The sequence below is a fragment of the Tiliqua scincoides genome, chromosome 5, assembly GCF_035046505.1.
Source record: "Tiliqua scincoides isolate rTilSci1 chromosome 5, rTilSci1.hap2, whole genome shotgun sequence".
Taxonomy (NCBI): Eukaryota; Metazoa; Chordata; class Lepidosauria; order Squamata; family Scincidae; genus Tiliqua; species Tiliqua scincoides.
In genome coordinates this window covers 141,684,580-141,701,752 of record NC_089825.1, presented here as the reverse complement: position 1 = coordinate 141,701,752, position 17,173 = coordinate 141,684,580, and the positions used below count along the sequence as shown (strand labels likewise).

The 17,173-nt window shown below is 47.1% G+C and overlaps 1 protein-coding gene and 2 non-coding genes across 3 annotated transcripts; 1 reads left to right on the top strand and 2 right to left on the bottom strand.

Moving 5' to 3' along the window:
* The first annotated feature begins 10,873 nt into the window (after positions 1 to 10,873).
* On the top strand, positions 10,874 to 11,269 carry RNASE12 (ribonuclease A family member 12 (inactive)). The gene has a single exon (XM_066630866.1). It carries the CDS (start codon positions 10,874 to 10,876, stop codon positions 11,267 to 11,269), a length of 396 nt encoding a protein of 131 aa, XP_066486963.1.
* Positions 11,270 to 13,422: 2,153 nt separating this feature from the next.
* Positions 13,423 to 13,494, bottom strand: TRNAP-AGG (transfer RNA proline (anticodon AGG)). The gene has a single exon. It is a non-coding gene; the product is annotated as a tRNA-Pro (tRNA).
* Positions 13,495 to 14,513: 1,019 nt separating this feature from the next.
* Positions 14,514 to 14,586, bottom strand: TRNAT-UGU (transfer RNA threonine (anticodon UGU)). Its single transcript has one exon. It is a non-coding gene; the product is annotated as a tRNA-Thr (tRNA).
* Positions 14,587 to 17,173: the final 2,587 nt, after the last annotated feature.

Here is a 17,173-nt window from a genome sequence, read left to right as displayed (position 1 = left end):
CTGGGACATGTCAATGATATCCTATGAGCCAGAGGGCCACAGCTAATCTGCATAGTTTAGTCAAATATCATCATGATAATTTCTACATCATGCTTCTGTTTGTGGCAGTGGCCTAGCTATATGATAAAGTATGTACCCTCTTTCCTGCAGTGTTCATGATGAGACAGAGTTGTCCCAGAATGGAACCTGGACTGGGCAGTGGGAAAATGAAATGAGAATGGGAAACTTCTTAAAGTAGGTGTCATAGGAGCAAAAAATGAGAATTAATTGCTACTGTTTTTCTACCGGTACCCTGCCTATTCAATATTAGAATTGTTTCAATAACAACATTAGCAACTTGAGGACTAGAAGCAAATCTTTTGAATGAATGAAACCTGCACATTTTATTGGCTCACTCCAGACAAAAACAAATGGCTCCAAAAAGAGAGAAAAAGATAAGGAACAGCCTGTATTATCCTGTATTTTGCATTTTAGATTTTAAAGAATGGAATAATTTGTCCTGTAAGAAACGAAACGCCTACATCTACAAGCATGATTCTAGAAGAGCTCGTAGCCCCAACTGGAATGTGCCTACTGGAATGTGAATGGATCTGTCACTGAGGGATTGCCTGACTCAATAGGTGTCCCTCCTGTATTGCGATATCAGCAGTTCATCTGGAAAAGCAAACATCCATCTCCCATCCACCTCTTCAGAATGCCATCCCTGAAGAGCTGCCTTCTGGGAGTCTCTCTCTTTCTGATCCATTTTCCTCGCTTCAGCTTAATGTTATGTTAATAAATGTCTTTTTCTGTATATATTTCTGGTGTGCTTCTGCCTTCTTCAGGGTTCTCATTCTATCAATATTCCTTTTGGGAAACAAGGTGCAAAGGAGGACAGGAGAGCTCCTCTTGCACCAGGAATTTAGGCTGGTGCAGCTTCTCACAATCCAGCACCATGAGCTCTTGGTGGCACTGAAAAAGACACATCTCTAAAACCCTGGGCAGCCACTGCCAGTCAGCTTAGAAAATACTGAAGTTGATGTCTTGTTCTCTGGCCAGGCCTCCACCATCTCCCCCCCCCCCTTGCCCCACAACATTGAGTTGCTTCCTGACAATCTCCAAGAGATGGAACCAACACCAAATGGCTGTGGATGCCAATTATGATACATTCGCAATGCTTCTCGGCTGCACTGCAAATCTCGTAGATTGCAAATGCAAAGCTAAACTACTAACAGTGTTACGGCAACATTCAGGGTTGAACTTTCCAATCAATGAACTGTTGAATATGAATCTTTGTGCCGGCCCAGCCGACGTCCTGCATGGCCCAGTCAACTTCAGAGGAAGCGCAAATGTGTTTTAAGGCATGTTTGCAACCCTCCCAGGCCGGCGCAAGGGACTTCCACTGGCTGAGCGCACAGTTTGGATTGCGCTCTGAATTCTGCTGCAAAACAACAGTTGTCCATGTGGATGATCATGAAATAAAATTGGAAATGTCCGTTCCAAAATTTGCCTAAAAGCCAAAAGAGAGACAAACAGGGATGTTTGGAATTTATGCTATTTGTGTAATGAACAATAAAGCTAGTAGGCCCCATTCAGCCTCTTTGCAGCAAATGTGTCTACATGGTTGGGAATGAGGTGGGTGGGGAAGGCAGGGCAGAATTTTGTGCTATCACAAAAAGAGGGCAAAATTTAAAGCCTAATTTAACATGTAGTTTGAGTCATAAAGCCACAGATTAAAACACATTATAGGATCTAGTCCCAACTGTGGAAAGCATCTTCATGGGTTGTAAAGAATTTGTATCCTCTCATCTGTTGGTTGGCTGCTGGCTTAACTTCCAGCTCCTGCTTGAATTTTTAAAGGCATGCTAACATGCTCTTGCTGTTCATCATTACCACAATTTCTTATATAGGTTTCTCCTCCAAGTTTTTTATTCTAGTATATTTGAGTGTGGGAAGCCAGGCATTACTTATACAAAGAGTCTCTTCTTTTTTGCTCATATAGTTTTTCTGTTCTTGAATTCCAAAGACCTTTCTATAGACTCTAGTGTGGTCTTGTCAAAAGAACCTGAGTCTGATTGAAATTTATTTGGTGGCCAGTTCTCACAACATGCTCTGTCACTGCTGAGTTTTCTCTGTGCTCTAGGTGGCAGTGGTGATTGTGTTCCTTTACTCTTGTAAGCATGCTTCTATTTGTGGTCCTATTTGTGGTCCCTATGTAGACTCGCCCACACGCACAAGGAATATGATAGACACCAGCCGTGGAAAGTGGTGGTCTTTTATGCTTCATGGACCACAACACCTGAGATATCTTTGGGGTCTGAGGTTGACTTTCTCCAAAATCCTCCCAATCTTATCCATGATGTTCAGGATATAAGGCAAAAATACTTAGGTTCTGGTGTCATCTTTTTGAAAATTTGCTTGATTTGCTTGACTGTGAAAATCTGGGTGTGTGTGCATATTTTCCAAAACAAGTAATGAGCAATTTTGGAAACAGCCACTAAAGGGAGCTATTGGCCTGCTCAGCTGTTATATCCTTAATACGCTTTGACTGAAGACATTTTTTTCAGTGTGCTTGAGACAGCTTAGTCTGCAGTGTGTCTGTTCACTTAAAGGTTATCTGTGTGATTGGCAGGTTTCTGCAAGCTTTTCAAGACTGCTTTTACTGGCTTAGCTAATGCTAAGGAAGAGAAGTGTCTGGAGGCATCAGAGCAATTCAGGTGATTCAGAGAGGTTAGAAGAGAGGGGTCACCCTGTGTGCACACTGATAGACTGATCCATTTACACAGAAGTAATGAATTGCAATGTATTTTCTTTTTCTCTTACTTCTGTTCTTTCAGTGTATAAATACAAAGGGATTGCTGTCCTTACTCCCACCTCTTGTGTGGTGACTTCAGCATAACTCATGAAAGAACCAGCAAGTGTGCATGTAGCTACATTCTTTTATCGCTGGATTAAGAGCACAAAAGACCCATATATTTATTAGAACTGAAAGGGGTTTGGGATCTTTGCAAATCAGTGTGATGGAAACGTCAGTGGGACGTGAAGAAACTCCCCTTAGAAATGTCACTTGCGTATACAAACACCTTCGGAGTAACCCCAGACTTTGCTTTGAATTGATATCAGTCAAACGTTTACCCTCCAGAAGAGTTCTCAGATTCATGTGAAATTTTAGTGCGCATGCTGTGGCCACCCTTGGGAAATGTCTCTTGTTTTTTAGAAACTCATTTGGCATCCCTTGAAAATGAACAACTGAGATTCCCTTCAATTTCCCTATTTTGAAATTTTAGTGCCAACTCATGCCATTACTCCTTGCCCACAAGCCAGCATGCATACATTCTACTGAGGAAAGAGGCAGCCACTGGTCCCACCTGAAGTCACATCCCTGTGGCTTCTCAGGATTGCCATGCAGTGCAATTAGCAGCAAACAAGGTGATGAGAGGACCGCCTGGGGACAGAGCCGTTAAAGCTTTGTGCTCACTGACTAGAGACAGGTTATGGAGACCTTGACTGAAAAGCCGAAAAGGGGAAAACCAAAGAATCAAGTAATTCAAACACATCCTTTAGGAGGAACAGGTCAAGCATTTGGGCCTTTTTAGTTTGCACAAATGATGGCCAAGTCAGGGTACAGTCAAGGTGCATTCAATTACTCTTGCTGAGCAGACATAGGATTCTTGCTCAGCAGTAGAATTTGGGGCAACCGAGTTGAATCAATTGGCAACAGATTCAAGACAAGTGCCAGGAAGTACTCGTTTTGGCTGTCACCCGGTTCAAGGTCCAGCCAGGGTGAGGCAGCTCTTCTTGACCTCGCCTACGCCTGGCTCTGTACCCAGAGAGAATCCATCCCACAATCCCTTGTGATCGGGCTGGCAAGTGAAGTGTTTTGATCCTGTTGCATCTCTGCTCGGAAGTGGCCTGTAGCTCAGCAGTGGAGGTCATACGGGTTGCTGGTCCAACTCTACTCCTGTTCCTTTCCAACTAATGCAAATTGTAACTCGTAAAATGTAAAATGCGGGTTGTAAAAAGCAACTAATGCAAATACAACTCCACCATCTAAGCTGCACTAAGGCCCATTCTGTACATTGTGCAAACCAACCCCCCCCCCCAAAAAAAAATCAAAAAATCCAGAGTGTACAGGCGGGCCCCCAGAACCACCTATCGGCATCCGCTGATTCAGTTATCTGTAGATTCACGAATTTGGGCAAACCCTCTACAACCCCCCTGCACCCATTAATGTGTTTTAAAACCTTACTGGGGCGAAAATCTTCTTGCTTATAAAGATCACTATAAGCCTATAGGCTTATAATGCCTTGCAGGCTGCTACCCAGCACCCAAAATCCTTGAAAAACCTCAAACGAGGTCATCAGGAAGTGGTAAGATCCAATCCATGGAATGGATTCCCCACTGATACAGGGGCACGCCTGTACTGTTTTTCAATTATGACAGAAACTGCTCAATGCTAACTAAACACCCCCCCCGGCGAATCCCCACCCCCAATCGATGCAGTCACACCAATGGAGTGTGCACTCCATTGGTGGGGAGTCAGTCACAGAGGTCTCCTCATGGTAAGGGGATCATTACCAGGGCTCCTCATGGGGCCAGCGTCCGCTGCCCGAATGGGTCTGCTCAGATCTGCACAAGCTATTTTTCTGGAGCTGAGCCAAGTAAGAGAGAGGGAAGAGGAGAGGAAACAGGGATAGGATCCTTGGGCACACCAGTACCATCAGGATCCACCCCCTCCCTTCCCCATTCCTCCTCCCACACAGCCCCTTCCCACTCAGAAACTCTCCCATTCCTCCCACTACCTGACCCCAGAGCCAGCTAAGTTACCAGCACTGCTGGTGGGAGGCCTCTTGCTAGCCTGTGCACATGGCCACATGTGTGCTGGAGGCCTCATTGCATGCACTGGCAATGTGTCAATCAGCCACCAGGCCAGCCCTTCTGCTGGCAGGATGCACATTCCATTGATGGGAGCCTTAGTTAGGACTGCAGCCAAAATTGCTTGCAAGTTTGTTTATGTCACAACTTAAGGACTATCTGTGTGTAAAACTAACGGATACAATAGAACAGTAGATTCAGCCTACCTGAAGATTCACTTGGCACACTTAACAGTGTGGTGTCCAGGGTATGGAATGCCGCAGCTGGCACCAGCCATGATCTCTTCCTGGCGCCAGGCAAAGATACTTTTTGGCTCAGCTTGCCTGGGCTTATTGCTAATCACCAATCAAAATTGTTTTTCAGTAGCTGATTTTCATTATTTCCCTGTTCTGCCTGATTGGATTGTTTCTGACCCCAATTTCTGCTCCTGTTGTCGCCTGTTATTCCATGTCCTTCTGGTGAAAATCCCTGAGCTTCCTCTGTTTCTGCCTGTTTTCCACCTTCCCATCCCTAAGAGGCAACGGTGTAGAATCAACATCCTGAAGGGTTGCTGAGTCATGGCAGAATATCATTATTATGACTGTTATTAGGCTGCCCTTCTACCCTGCTGAGGCTCTGCTTGACTTTCCTGTTCTTCCCCAGCGACTGCTAGACAAAGAACTTGGCCTTGGCCTTTGCTCTGATGCCCACCTGATTCCCTGAAGAGGGAAAATCAAAAAGCTCAGAGGATCCCAAGGAAGCAAATCTAGTTAGTGCCTGGAGGTTAACAGCCCAATCCTATCCAAATCCCCCCCCCCCACTGATGCAGCCCCACCACTGGTGCACACACTGCATCCTGCATGGGGTGCAGTCCTAGAGGTCTCCTCTGGGTAAAGGAACAGGTGTCCCCTTGCTTGGGGGTAAGCCTTTGTTGCCCTGTTGGGTCTACTCAGACCTGCACCAGCAATTTTGCTGGCACAAGTCCAAGGAGACAGGTAAGTGGATCAAAGCTGGGAAGAGGCATAGGATATTGATGGAGCTTCTGCCTCTGATATCTGCCCCCCTCTTGCCCTCAACACATGCCCATCCCTGCCCCTGTTCCTGCCCCATTGCACCCACCACCCACCATGGCAACTTAACAGCACAAAAGTGCCTATGGAGTCCACTGTTGCCTGGTCACTACTGCTTACTGTTTACAATGGCAGCTACGCTGTGCTCTTGGCATGTCATGTTTTGAGACAGCCATAAAGCACATTGCGCCACCAGAATGCAAGTTCCAGCAGCAAAGCAGGACCATAGGATTGGGCCATAAAAGTGAAGTAGGAACCCACCCCCCGCCCTTGCACACTTGCTCTGGTCTCATTTATGGAGCATCAGGTGCATAGGAGAGAAACATGGACCTACTCCAACCTGGTGTGGACATAGGATCTGATCTCCTGTACTAGAGTGAGTAAGAACATAAGAACAGCCCCACTGGATCAGGCCATAGGCCCATCTAGTCCAGCTTCCTGTATCTCACAGCGGCCCACCAAATGCCCCAGGGAGCACACCAGATAACAAGAGACCTCATCCTGGTGCCCTCCCTTGCATCTGACATAGCCCATTTCTAAAATCAGGAGGTTGCACATACACATCATGGCTTGTATTAGTACTTAGAAAGACATGTTTATAATTTGCTTTCAGCATACCTTGCAGTCCCCATGGCAACCACTGCCCTACCCCTTCTACCTGCTTATCCATTGCCACTGTGCATTTCCCAAAAATGCCTTGTTGCTTGCATTGTATTCCCAATCCCTTTTCTGGTAAGTTTTAATTCTTTTCACTTTTCTGTTCCACCTTCCTGGTCCCCATCCAGTCAAGAGGGAGTTGACTGCCTGCCTCTACTACACATGCCCAGCTAGATCTGGAGCTCTCCATTGTACTAGGGGGGAGAATTGCTCAAGACAGGTGCCTTGCATGCAAAGTACAATACACACACCCTAGGGCCACCCCCATTCCCTCATCCCTGCCCCCCCCATTGTATATTTTCTTGCTTGGCAACTACCCATTCAGGCAGGCAAGCGGGCAAAAATATTTTCATTGGCCAGTGGGGAGAAGGGGGAAAAGGAAGCCCCATAGTGAATTTTGCAGGCATGCTTCTGCTGCCCTCTTCTCCCCACTGGTCTATGAGGTGGGGATCTTTCTCCCAAGGGTTGGGAGCATCCTAGCCCATTGCCCTCAGTGTGGGGTGGGGGTATTCTGAAAGTGGATATGCAGTACTTTTGCTCTTTGGTCTACATTAATTTCTGGCATGGTCTGTGAGCAAATGCACCCCACATGAAGCGCACGATTGAATCTCCATGTGCCATTATTACAGCAGAGCTATATGACTTCCATGTCTGGGTGGGTGGAGGGTATTCTCTCCTGTATTCAGTGGAGGGAAGTGGAATCCCCTTGACAGCAGGAAAAAGGCTCCCAGGTGAACAGAGGCAATTCTGAAAGGGTGGTGACATCATGGCTCTCAGGTGATCATTACACCTGATAAAATGCCCTCACACTGTTGCTGTGTTTATGCCAACATCTGGATTTGATTCACACCACAGCACACTGGGGCAAATTTGTCTCTGAGTCTTAATAGACTAACTTTTAATTTTTGAAAAAACATCTTCGCTCTCCTGATGACAAAGAACAGCATGACAAGATGATGTCCCTGGCATTTCCCAGTGCCTGCTGCAATTGCTTGGAAAAATGTTCTGGTTTTTCCTGTTTCCCTGCGTCATGGCTTACCTGTCACTAATAAATATGCACTTCCCTCCCTCTGGATTACTCTTTTCCATGTGAGATCCAAGGATTAGGGCAGAAGAGACGGGAGCATCTAGAAACAGAGGTAGGTTTTGAAAACAAACTGGATTAAATGTATATTCATGGTGGAGAATTTCTTGTACTTGAGGAACAAGGTTGCAATAACTGGAGGGTAGGAATGAAAGTTATCCTGTTAACTTTAGAAGAAGGGGTTATACTTAACTTATTTCTCTTATTTAGGGGAGCTACTCATTGCAAACTCTCTACATTTGCTGGGGAGATTTTTTTTTTTTTTTAGACTGACTCCTAGGAGCTTTTTTCTGTTTAAATATGACTAGTTTAGAAAACAATACCATCCAGAACAAAAATTCCAAGTCCGGGGGGGGGGGGGGGGGGTGAGAAAAGGAATGTCCAAGACTAAAGGAGAAAAAAGAAAGGATCAATTTTATCTCTAGTCTTTTTCCTTCCCTTCCCTAAAATTAGTTTCTGCAATGGGGAGAGGCAACATCATGTTGCCCTCAGCCCTTCCTGGGAATCTGTTCAATGAGTTCTATTCCTTAGTTATAGTAGATGGTGACGATACTTAAAATATATGTGTAAGTTATGACTGAAAGGATATTGTCTTTTTTCTAAATAAACTTTTTTCTCCTTGTTTAAGAATATTGACAAGTTTTGCCTGGCCAACTCAGCTCTGGCCTAAACCTAGCTAAATGTCAACCTGCTGGATTTTGGGCTACATTGGATGTTTTTTATTAGGGAGGGACATAAGTTTGGAAAACTGTTCTATTTTGCTTTCCTTGCCTGCTTGTGAACTTTCCAGGGGCTGCTTCTCAGGGCTACTATGGGGGGAAAAACATGCTGGACAACTCCAGCCTGACTTTTTTTGTCCTTTTATTAAACAAGCTTGAAATACATTAACTCTGTTCCTGGTAGCGTTGGCCAGATGTGTTTTCCTACCTGGATGTAAATGTGAGCTAAGATGGTAGCTAGCGAACCTGAGTGCACTAGCAGTCAAGGAAGGCCATTGGTGGCTTCAAGTTGCTCCATGCTTAGCTCGGAGGATAAGGTGGCATTGCCCACCTGAATCCGGCTGCAGCTACATGTATATTATAAATGAAGGTTCATTTGTTTATTCCTAGGTTGCTGAAGAAGTCATCTATGGGATTTTCCTTGACAGTGTTGGTTCTGTAATCGGTTGGGTTATCTGACTGGAGGAAAACTGATAGGGAGAACTTCACCACAGCAGAAGCAGCTCAAGTTCTGCAACAAAACCCTCATCACAAGGACTTAGGTAAGGCGGAGACTTCAATTTTGCCTCATAACAGGAAGAGAGTCCTGCGACCGATAACACTTAAGACTCAGCCACAACGTCTCCCACAGCTTCAGTCTCACTCAGGAAGGGGATTTTGGGCAGAGAAATATGGTATCACTTTATGACCCAATCCTGTGGGCCAGCTGCGCCTCCTGAACTCATGTTCTGGCAGTGCAGTGTGCTTTATGGCAGTCACAAAACACAACCTGCCATTCTGCACAGATGGGCTGTCCCCACAAGCAACAAGCAGTTTTGGCCACACACCAGTGACCTCTGAAAGCCTCGTTGTGGGTAGATTGGCATGGGGGTGGGCAGAACTGGGTGAGCTGGGAAAGGACCAGGTAGAGACTAGTGGGGGGATGTGACAAGGCCAGGAAGGGGAGGGTATTGGCATTGGCAGCTCCCCCAATATCCTATCCCCTTTCCTGACCTCAATCCACCTTCCTGGGTCTTCCCTTACCTGGACAAGACTTCAAGGACTGCCCTCCTCCCTGCAGGATGCAGTGTGCTCTCCAGTGGCACAGCTGCCTCAACAGGGTGGGGGTTGGATGGGACTGGGCTGTTACAGAGCAGAAGCTCACATTGCACCCACCTCAGGGAGGCTGCCAAAGGTATGGACCCCTCATTTTTAGGATTGACCAATGGTTCCGTTTTATGAGATGGCCAGACTGACTTCCTCAAGGTGCAGAGTCTTCTCTGGGTGGTGTCAGACTTCTGGAATGTCCTTCCACAGAAAAGTCACATGGGCTTCCTCTCTGTTACATTTTTGGTCAAGGTATTGTCTTTGTAGCTATGTATTTATTAGTTACCTTGAAATCTTTTGCTCGGCTGACAGCCACCCCATCCCCCATTTACAACAGTGGAACTTATGTCCTGCTGTGGTAAATGGAGCTCTGCTGCCAAGCACTGAAGGAGCCACCAGTGGAAGTGGCCAGTAGCTCCCCGTGGATGCCAGCTTCCCACCCAGGTCACACCAAAGCAGGCAAGGTGGCAAAAGGGGCAGGCCATAGCCTGTTTTGGGGAGGATCAGGGCAGTTCAGGAGAGGAATTTGGGGTGGTTCAGGAATAGGAAGAAGTCATTCTTGGGGGCAGCAGCCCAGCCCAGGACCTCCCTCTTCTTCTCCTGAGACTTACACCAGCTGCATAGCTGGCATGGGTGCAAGGAGACCAGAAGGCAACCAGAAGGCCTACAGAGTGGTTGGTGAAAACACTAGTTCTCTTACCTCTCGTTGGCCTTCTGGTTGCCCCATCACCACCATAACATGCAACGGGCGCTTTATGGGCACAGCTGAAGGTTATGGAGTGGTGGAGGATCGGGTTGGGCTGTAAAACTGCTTAACTTTGTTCTAAACTGTTGTTTTTTTCCTTTCATTTGGTAGCGCTTACATTTCTTGTCCACTGCATTGGAAATATTATATTGATACAGTGAAATAAAAATCTTTAACAGACATTCCTGAGATGAATCCTTCCCTCATAAACTTTTTTGTCACCCCCCCCACACACACACACACACTTGGTATCGCATCATCCCAATACCAGTTGTCCCTGCCAGCATCCACAAATGGCGTGGTAGTTTGGTATCTATCTGAGGTTGGGGACCCCACCGTGATGCTGCCAGTTCCTGCTCAGCGTGAGCCCTGCCATTAAGCTACAGGAAGTGACCTGCCTTATGAGGCAGAGGGTTTGATGGGCCACGTGAGGTAATCAAGAGCAGGAAATTGCCAATTGTTTAGTACTGTGCATGACTACTTTTTTGCCGCTCATGGGTGTGTCATTTTGATCTTGTGCCTCAGGCATCAAACGTCTTGGAGCTGCCTGCGTTTCTCTGGTGTTCTTTGTTGTCACCCATCCCTTCTTTTCTCTTGATCACAGACAGGCAGTATGGCACGGAGAGGTCCACATGCAGCGCTGACCACAGCGATTGTCCTGCTGGCAGCTTGGTTAGCCATGGCCAGTGCCGCTAGTTACGAGAACTTCCTGAGAGAGCACGTTGACTTCCCGACCACCAACACCTCCGACCCCCTGCAGTACTGCAACCGCATGATGAAGCGGCGCAAGATGGCCACCCCAAGCCACTGCAAGCATCTCAACACTTTCCTCCACGCAGACCCCTTCTATATTCAAGCCGTGTGTGGCGATGGTGGAACACCCACCACGGGCGACCTCCGGGAAAGTGAAGCCGTCTTTCCCCTCACACTGTGCAGGCTGCTGAAAAGTTCTTGGGCACCTGATTGCAGATACGAGGGCAACAGTAGCACCGAAAAGATCATCATTGCCTGTGAGGACGGCCAACCCGTCCACTTGGAAACAGAAGTCCCAAGTGTTATGGAGCCGTGGGACTGAGGGTGTGGGGCAACAGTAGTGTCATTCATTCATTCATAAGTCTGTCTGTCTGTCTGTCTGTCTGTCTGTCTGTCTGTCTGTCTGTCTGTCTCTTCCCACACTGTTGCTTTTATTTATCATTTTAGTAAGTCCTCCAGCACAGTCATTGAAATGCATTGCTCCCTTTCAAGGGACAAGTTTTGTTTCAATGGCCGTTCTCAGTGTGCACATCCAGACATTCAGAAAGAGCCAATACATTTCAGTGCTCATTCTCTGCCATTCACCTTACTATGCCTCTTTTTATGTGTTACAGATAAAATCTCAGTTCCACTTGTCTCTTGGAAATAAAATCAGCTGAAGTATATATAACGCTCTTGCCTCCCTTCTTTAGACAAAATTGTTTCTTTGTTGTTTGGGAGAGGGTCAATGTGTTCATCTCTTGTAGTAAAAACAGCCCCTGGTGATGGTCAGTGGGGGCAGGGAGTGGGGATGTAACTGGGCAGGGAGGGGGAAGGAACCTGGGGCAGGGAGGAGGAGGGAGGGTGTGGGTCTGGAGGCAATGGCACATACTGGATCTTAACCCCCCCCATTTTAACCCTCCACCCCCTTGCTCTTCCCAGACAAATGCCACCAAAACAGGTGGCATATGTCCAAGGAGACCCATAGGTAGCTCCAGGGCTTACACAGAAGTAAGTAAAATTTACCTCTGTGCAGTGTTGTCACTACGGTTTGTGTCACCCAGTGAAGGAGGCAAGCACATTTCCCCCATGATGGACCTCCTCCCATGCAATGGGTGGGGCAATGTCCCAGGGGGTGGGGGTAGTGATGTACCATTGCCCCGCCCTACTGGATTTTTGGCTATAACTTGATAGAATAGAGATATTTCAACACAGTTGTTTCATTGCATTCCTCATGAAATTACACACTGAACAATATATAACATGATGGTATTATTTGAAACTACCAAGATTTTAAAAATTTTGGCCAGTAGAAGTGTCATCCCCCCTCCGTACATGTCACCCGGTGCAGCCTGCGCCCCCCTTGTGACGCCACTGCCTCTGTGTAAGCCCTGGGGCCATTCATGGATCTTCTCTGACATCTGCCACCTGTTTTGGTGGTGGGTGTCCTGGAAAAAGGGCAGGGGGTTAAAATGGATGGGATTAGATACAGTGTAAAAATAATTTTTACTTACCTCCCATTTGCCCTTGGGTCACCCACAACCACTGGATGCAGCACATGCCTTTTGGACACAACTGCATTGGCGCTGGTGGTAGGGAATAGGATTGGGGCCCAAAAGTCATATGGCACTTTGAAGATCAATCCATAGACAACAACCCACTTGAAATCTTCCATTAACAGGCTGAATTTTCCACTGTTAATCTTCCATTAACAGTGGAAAAGGGGAAACGGGTGAAGAAGGTTCATTGTCAATGTTGCAGATTTTAACAAGGAACAGGGAGTCCAAATGTTAAAAGGTCAGTTAGGCCAAGAATCTGTTCTGCCACCTGGAGTATTTATGCTTCTTTTCTCTCCATGTTACATTGCACATATTGTAAGGTGATTGAATTTAATTCCTAAGGTTCTTGATTATTGTCAGCCCCTTTAAGTGACTTTATGGGCCAACATCTGGAACACATAAGTACCTGGAAATGAATAGACACATACATTAATGCACCAAAACCCACCTTTCCATTGCCAAGAATTCTCAAGGCGGTTTAGTCATTTAAACACAACTCATACAAAATTGTAGTCAAAGGATTTTTAACAAAACATTACAAAGAAGAAGAAGAGGAAGAAGAAGAAGAAGAAGAAGACAACAGTGGCGTAGCTGGAGGGGATGCAAAGCTCTAAGTTTTGCCAGGAGCCTCAATGCAGCATGCAAGGGGCCCCTTCCCCTGCCCTTTGCAGCCATCCGCACCACCAGTGCCAATACAGTTGCACCAAAAAGGAATATGCCTCCGTTTTGCTTTTGGAATGACTCCAAAGGCTCATGCTCCTTGCAAAACTTAGTGCTTTGCACCCCCCCTCTAGCTACGCCACTGGAAGAAGAAGACCAGCTGGCTGGAGGAGCGGAAACCACGTCCGCGCATCCCGCTTGCAAGCAGTGCGCAGCCCGGAGACACGTTTTCCAGCAGAGCAACCAGAGCACCCAAAACTAGTTTTCACAATAAACAGGGCTCGTCCGGGATTTGAACCCGGGACCTCTCGCACCCTAAGCGAGAATCATACCCCTAGACCAACGAGCCTGCTGCTTGAGGACTTTCCTAGCAGTATGTTTTTGTGTTTCAGTGCCACCCAGTGGCCACAGTGGTGCATAGCGTCTTTTCTGTGCATTGAGGATGTGGTCCACTTTTTCTCTCCTAAAGCAACTGGAAACCACCCCCCTCTTCTTTTCAATGGTTCCTCCTCTTGGCATCCAAAAGCAAACTTTTGTATGCAATGCATTAAAACATCACACGACCTGGGATTCAAGCAGAGACCCTCTTCTCTGCCTCCCTTCCCCATGGGGGACAAACCAGGAGGCTGCAGCTCTGCTCGCTTGGGAGGACCCCTGCCTGTGATGGGGAAGCCCCTGAGATCATAGATTCCCAGCAAATTGCATCTCCCCCCCCCCCCCGAATCCAGAGCATAAATCCTGGAGTGGTTTGCTTCAGAGCGCTCAGAGGGTGAACAAGAGAGGAGCGAAGAGTTTCTGTAAGCATACACAGAGTGCTTTTCCTTCCCAGCAATCCTCACCCCAGCAAGGTTTCCCAGCAATCCCCAGATCCAGGGGATTTCAGAGCAAGGCAAGTATTCCCAGCAATCTCCACCTCCAGATCCTGCAATGGTTGGCATCAGAGCACTCAGAGGATGGACAAGGGGGGGGGGGAGAGTTTCTGTGGACATGCACAGAGTGCCTTTCCCATAGGCAACTGCAGCAGAGAGCAAAACAGCTGCGCAGTCTGTACAGCTCTTGATGCTGGGGTGTTTAACTGGGCCAGTTCCCCACTTCTGTTTTAATGGCTATTTTGATGATCATCATGGATGATACCAAATGTTCACTGCTAGCTCATCGCAGAAGGGGTTGTTTGGGGAGCAGAAAGAAGGAGCCACCACTAAGGAGACAAGGAGACTTTAATCCATCAGCCAGGTGGCACCAGGGCTCGCCCACTTCAGTGCAAATAAGGGGGCAAAATGAGCTGAAGGACGCTCATCTCAGAGCAGCACTGCATGTGCAGAAACAGCAAGACGCTTTTTGAGTTTCCCAGTGGAGGTAATATAACTAAGGCCCCAGCGAGATTTGAACTCACGACCCCTGGTTTACAAGACCAGTGCTCTAACCCCTGAGCTATGGAGCCTGGGACTTTGAATACGTTTACCCAACAATCTGGTAAAATAAGAGCAGAAAGTCTGGACTCTGCCAAATGTCTCATGTAGGGCAGGGAACTCCAAACTTTTTGGCTGGAGGACTGCATCGTATGTCTGGCACAGTGTCCAAGGCCAGAAAAATACATTTAAATAAATAAATACATTAGAGAGAAAACTTGATAGATAGATAGATAGATAGATAGATAGATAGATAGATAGATAGATAGATAGATAGATAGATCAACCATTTTCAACCACTGTGCCATGGCACACTGGTGTGCCGCAAGCAGTCCACAGGTGTGCCACAGGAATTTGGGGGAAGGTCATTTATTACTAGGTCCAATGGGGGATGTGAGCCCCCCCATTGGCAGCATGGTGTGCCTTGTCAATTGTCAAAAACCTGATGGAGTGCCTTGACAATTTTAGTGCCTTTTCAGTGTGCAGTGAGATGAAAAAGCTTGAAAATGGCTGGGATAGATGGAACTTGAATGAATGAATGAATGAATGGGCTCCAAGTTCCAAGATTTCTCCAAAGCCCATCACACACACCACAGAAATAAATCACACACTTCAATGGACCCCTATTCTCTCCCCCCCCCCCCGCAGATTACTGAAATGAAGAGCAACCAGTCTCCCAGAACACATTTCCCAATGTACAAGTAAAACTTAACTGTCTTTGCCAGTCAGTTTCTTTTTTTCCAGACAGACAACAAAAGCATTTGGGTTATCTGCAATTTGAACCCGGAATCTCTCGCACCCAAAGCGACAATCATACCCGTAGACCAACAAACCAGATAATTATGGTGTTTGCCCACCATTCCTTAAAGTTGGGAAACTGGTCCTGTTCCATCTATTGATTCTTCCCAGACTGAGCTCCAGCCTGCCACCTAGTGGCGAGAAATTCGGCTCTGTGACCGGAAGAATGAATGAAAAGGAGCCCTGCTGTTGACACTGAAGTCCAGGGCCAGCCTATGACAGCTGCAGAGCTCCCAATCTCAAAGAGACCCAAGGGAAATGACTGAGGAAGGGGAAGGAAAGGGTGCCCGCCTGCCTGCCTGCCAGGATAAAAGGAAAGAACATGCCGTGATTTCACATGCATGCACTTACGCCTAGTTGCAAGAAGGTAGAGGGCTTAATGGGTAGAACCAACAGCTTCATGAACAGAGAGTTCATGCTTCTGAGAAGGGAAGTTAGAAAGGTGACATCCCTCCCAAGATGGGGAGGGGGAGTCCCAGGCATAAAGGACAGCAAGAAAGAAGGGCGGGAGTCATTTGGGAGAGGAGGAGCCCTTCAAGAGGCTGAAAAGAGGCTCCCTCTAAAGGAGCAGGTTCGCAGCTTGGGGGTTCTCCTGGATCCACAGCTGCTCCTGGAGTCCCAGGTGGCGGCTGTGGCCAGGGGAGCCTTTGCTCAGCTTCGGCTGATTCGCCAGCTGCGACCGTACCTGAGCTGCGCGGACCTGGCCACAGTAACCCATGACCTAGTGACATCTAGATTAGATTATTGCAATGCGCTCTATGTGGGGCTGCCTTTGAAGACGGTCCGGAAATTACAACTAGTACAGAACGCGGCTGCTCGTGTGGTTGCTGGGGCACGTCGGTTTGACTCTGTCGAGCCGTTGCTTCAGCGGCTACACTGGCTGCCGGTTCTGTTCTGGGCCCAATTCAAGGTGCTAGTTTTGACTTTTAAAGCCCTTTACAGCTCGGGTCCGGGGTATTTGAGGGACCGCCTCCTTCCCTACAATCCTGCCCGTGCTCTTAGATCTGGCGGGGGCCCTTTTGACTGTGCCGCCACTAAGAGATGTGAGAGGGGCGGCAGCCTGGAAGAGGGCCTTCTCGGTGGTGGCCCCGGAACTGTGGAATACCCTCCCCTTAGAATTGAGAAATGCTCCCTCGTTGCTAACATTTCAGCATGGACTGAAGACCTTTTTATTTCAAAAAGCTTTTAATTGTTGACAGGCTGGCTGGTGTTCTTGCTTTTTTATATGAGAATCCACGGGGTTTGTTTGTTTTTTAGATTTTTAATTATTGTAAATTGTTTTAATGATTGTTGTATTTTAAATTGTTTGTAAGCCGCCTTGTGTGCCCTTTGGGCAAAAAGGCAGGGTATAAATTAATAAAATCATCATCATCATCATCATCATCATCATAGTAAAATGGTGGAACCACCCAGGAAAGTAAAGCTCACTGGCAAGAGGAAGGAGAAGAAAGAGGCCATGGAGGGTTTGGGTCAAGACTAGGAGCTGGTGCTGGATCCAGGGCAGGCATTTAAGATGGGGCTGGATATCATATTGGCATATAGGCATGTCATTTTCATTAACAATAATCAATTCTACACTACTACGAAAGGGGGATAATATTGTACAAAGCATGTTGCAAGAAAAGCAAACCAATTTTCAGCACCGCTCTCCTCTCCCCTCCTGGGCAGCACAGCCTGGCTTTCATATGGAGGACTGACCATCCTGAGTTTCTTAGCAGCAACAACATGGGCAGGTTGGATTTCCTCTTAAAAACATTGCTGAGCTTTTTCTTCTTTCCCCAACCTCTGTTCTGCAATGACCCATCTATTGCCCATGCCAAA

Coding starts and splice junctions, on each gene's coding strand:
- RNASE12 (XM_066630866.1), top strand. CDS start 10,874: ATGGCCAGTGCCGCTAGTTACGAGAACTTCCTGAGAGAGCACGTTGAC.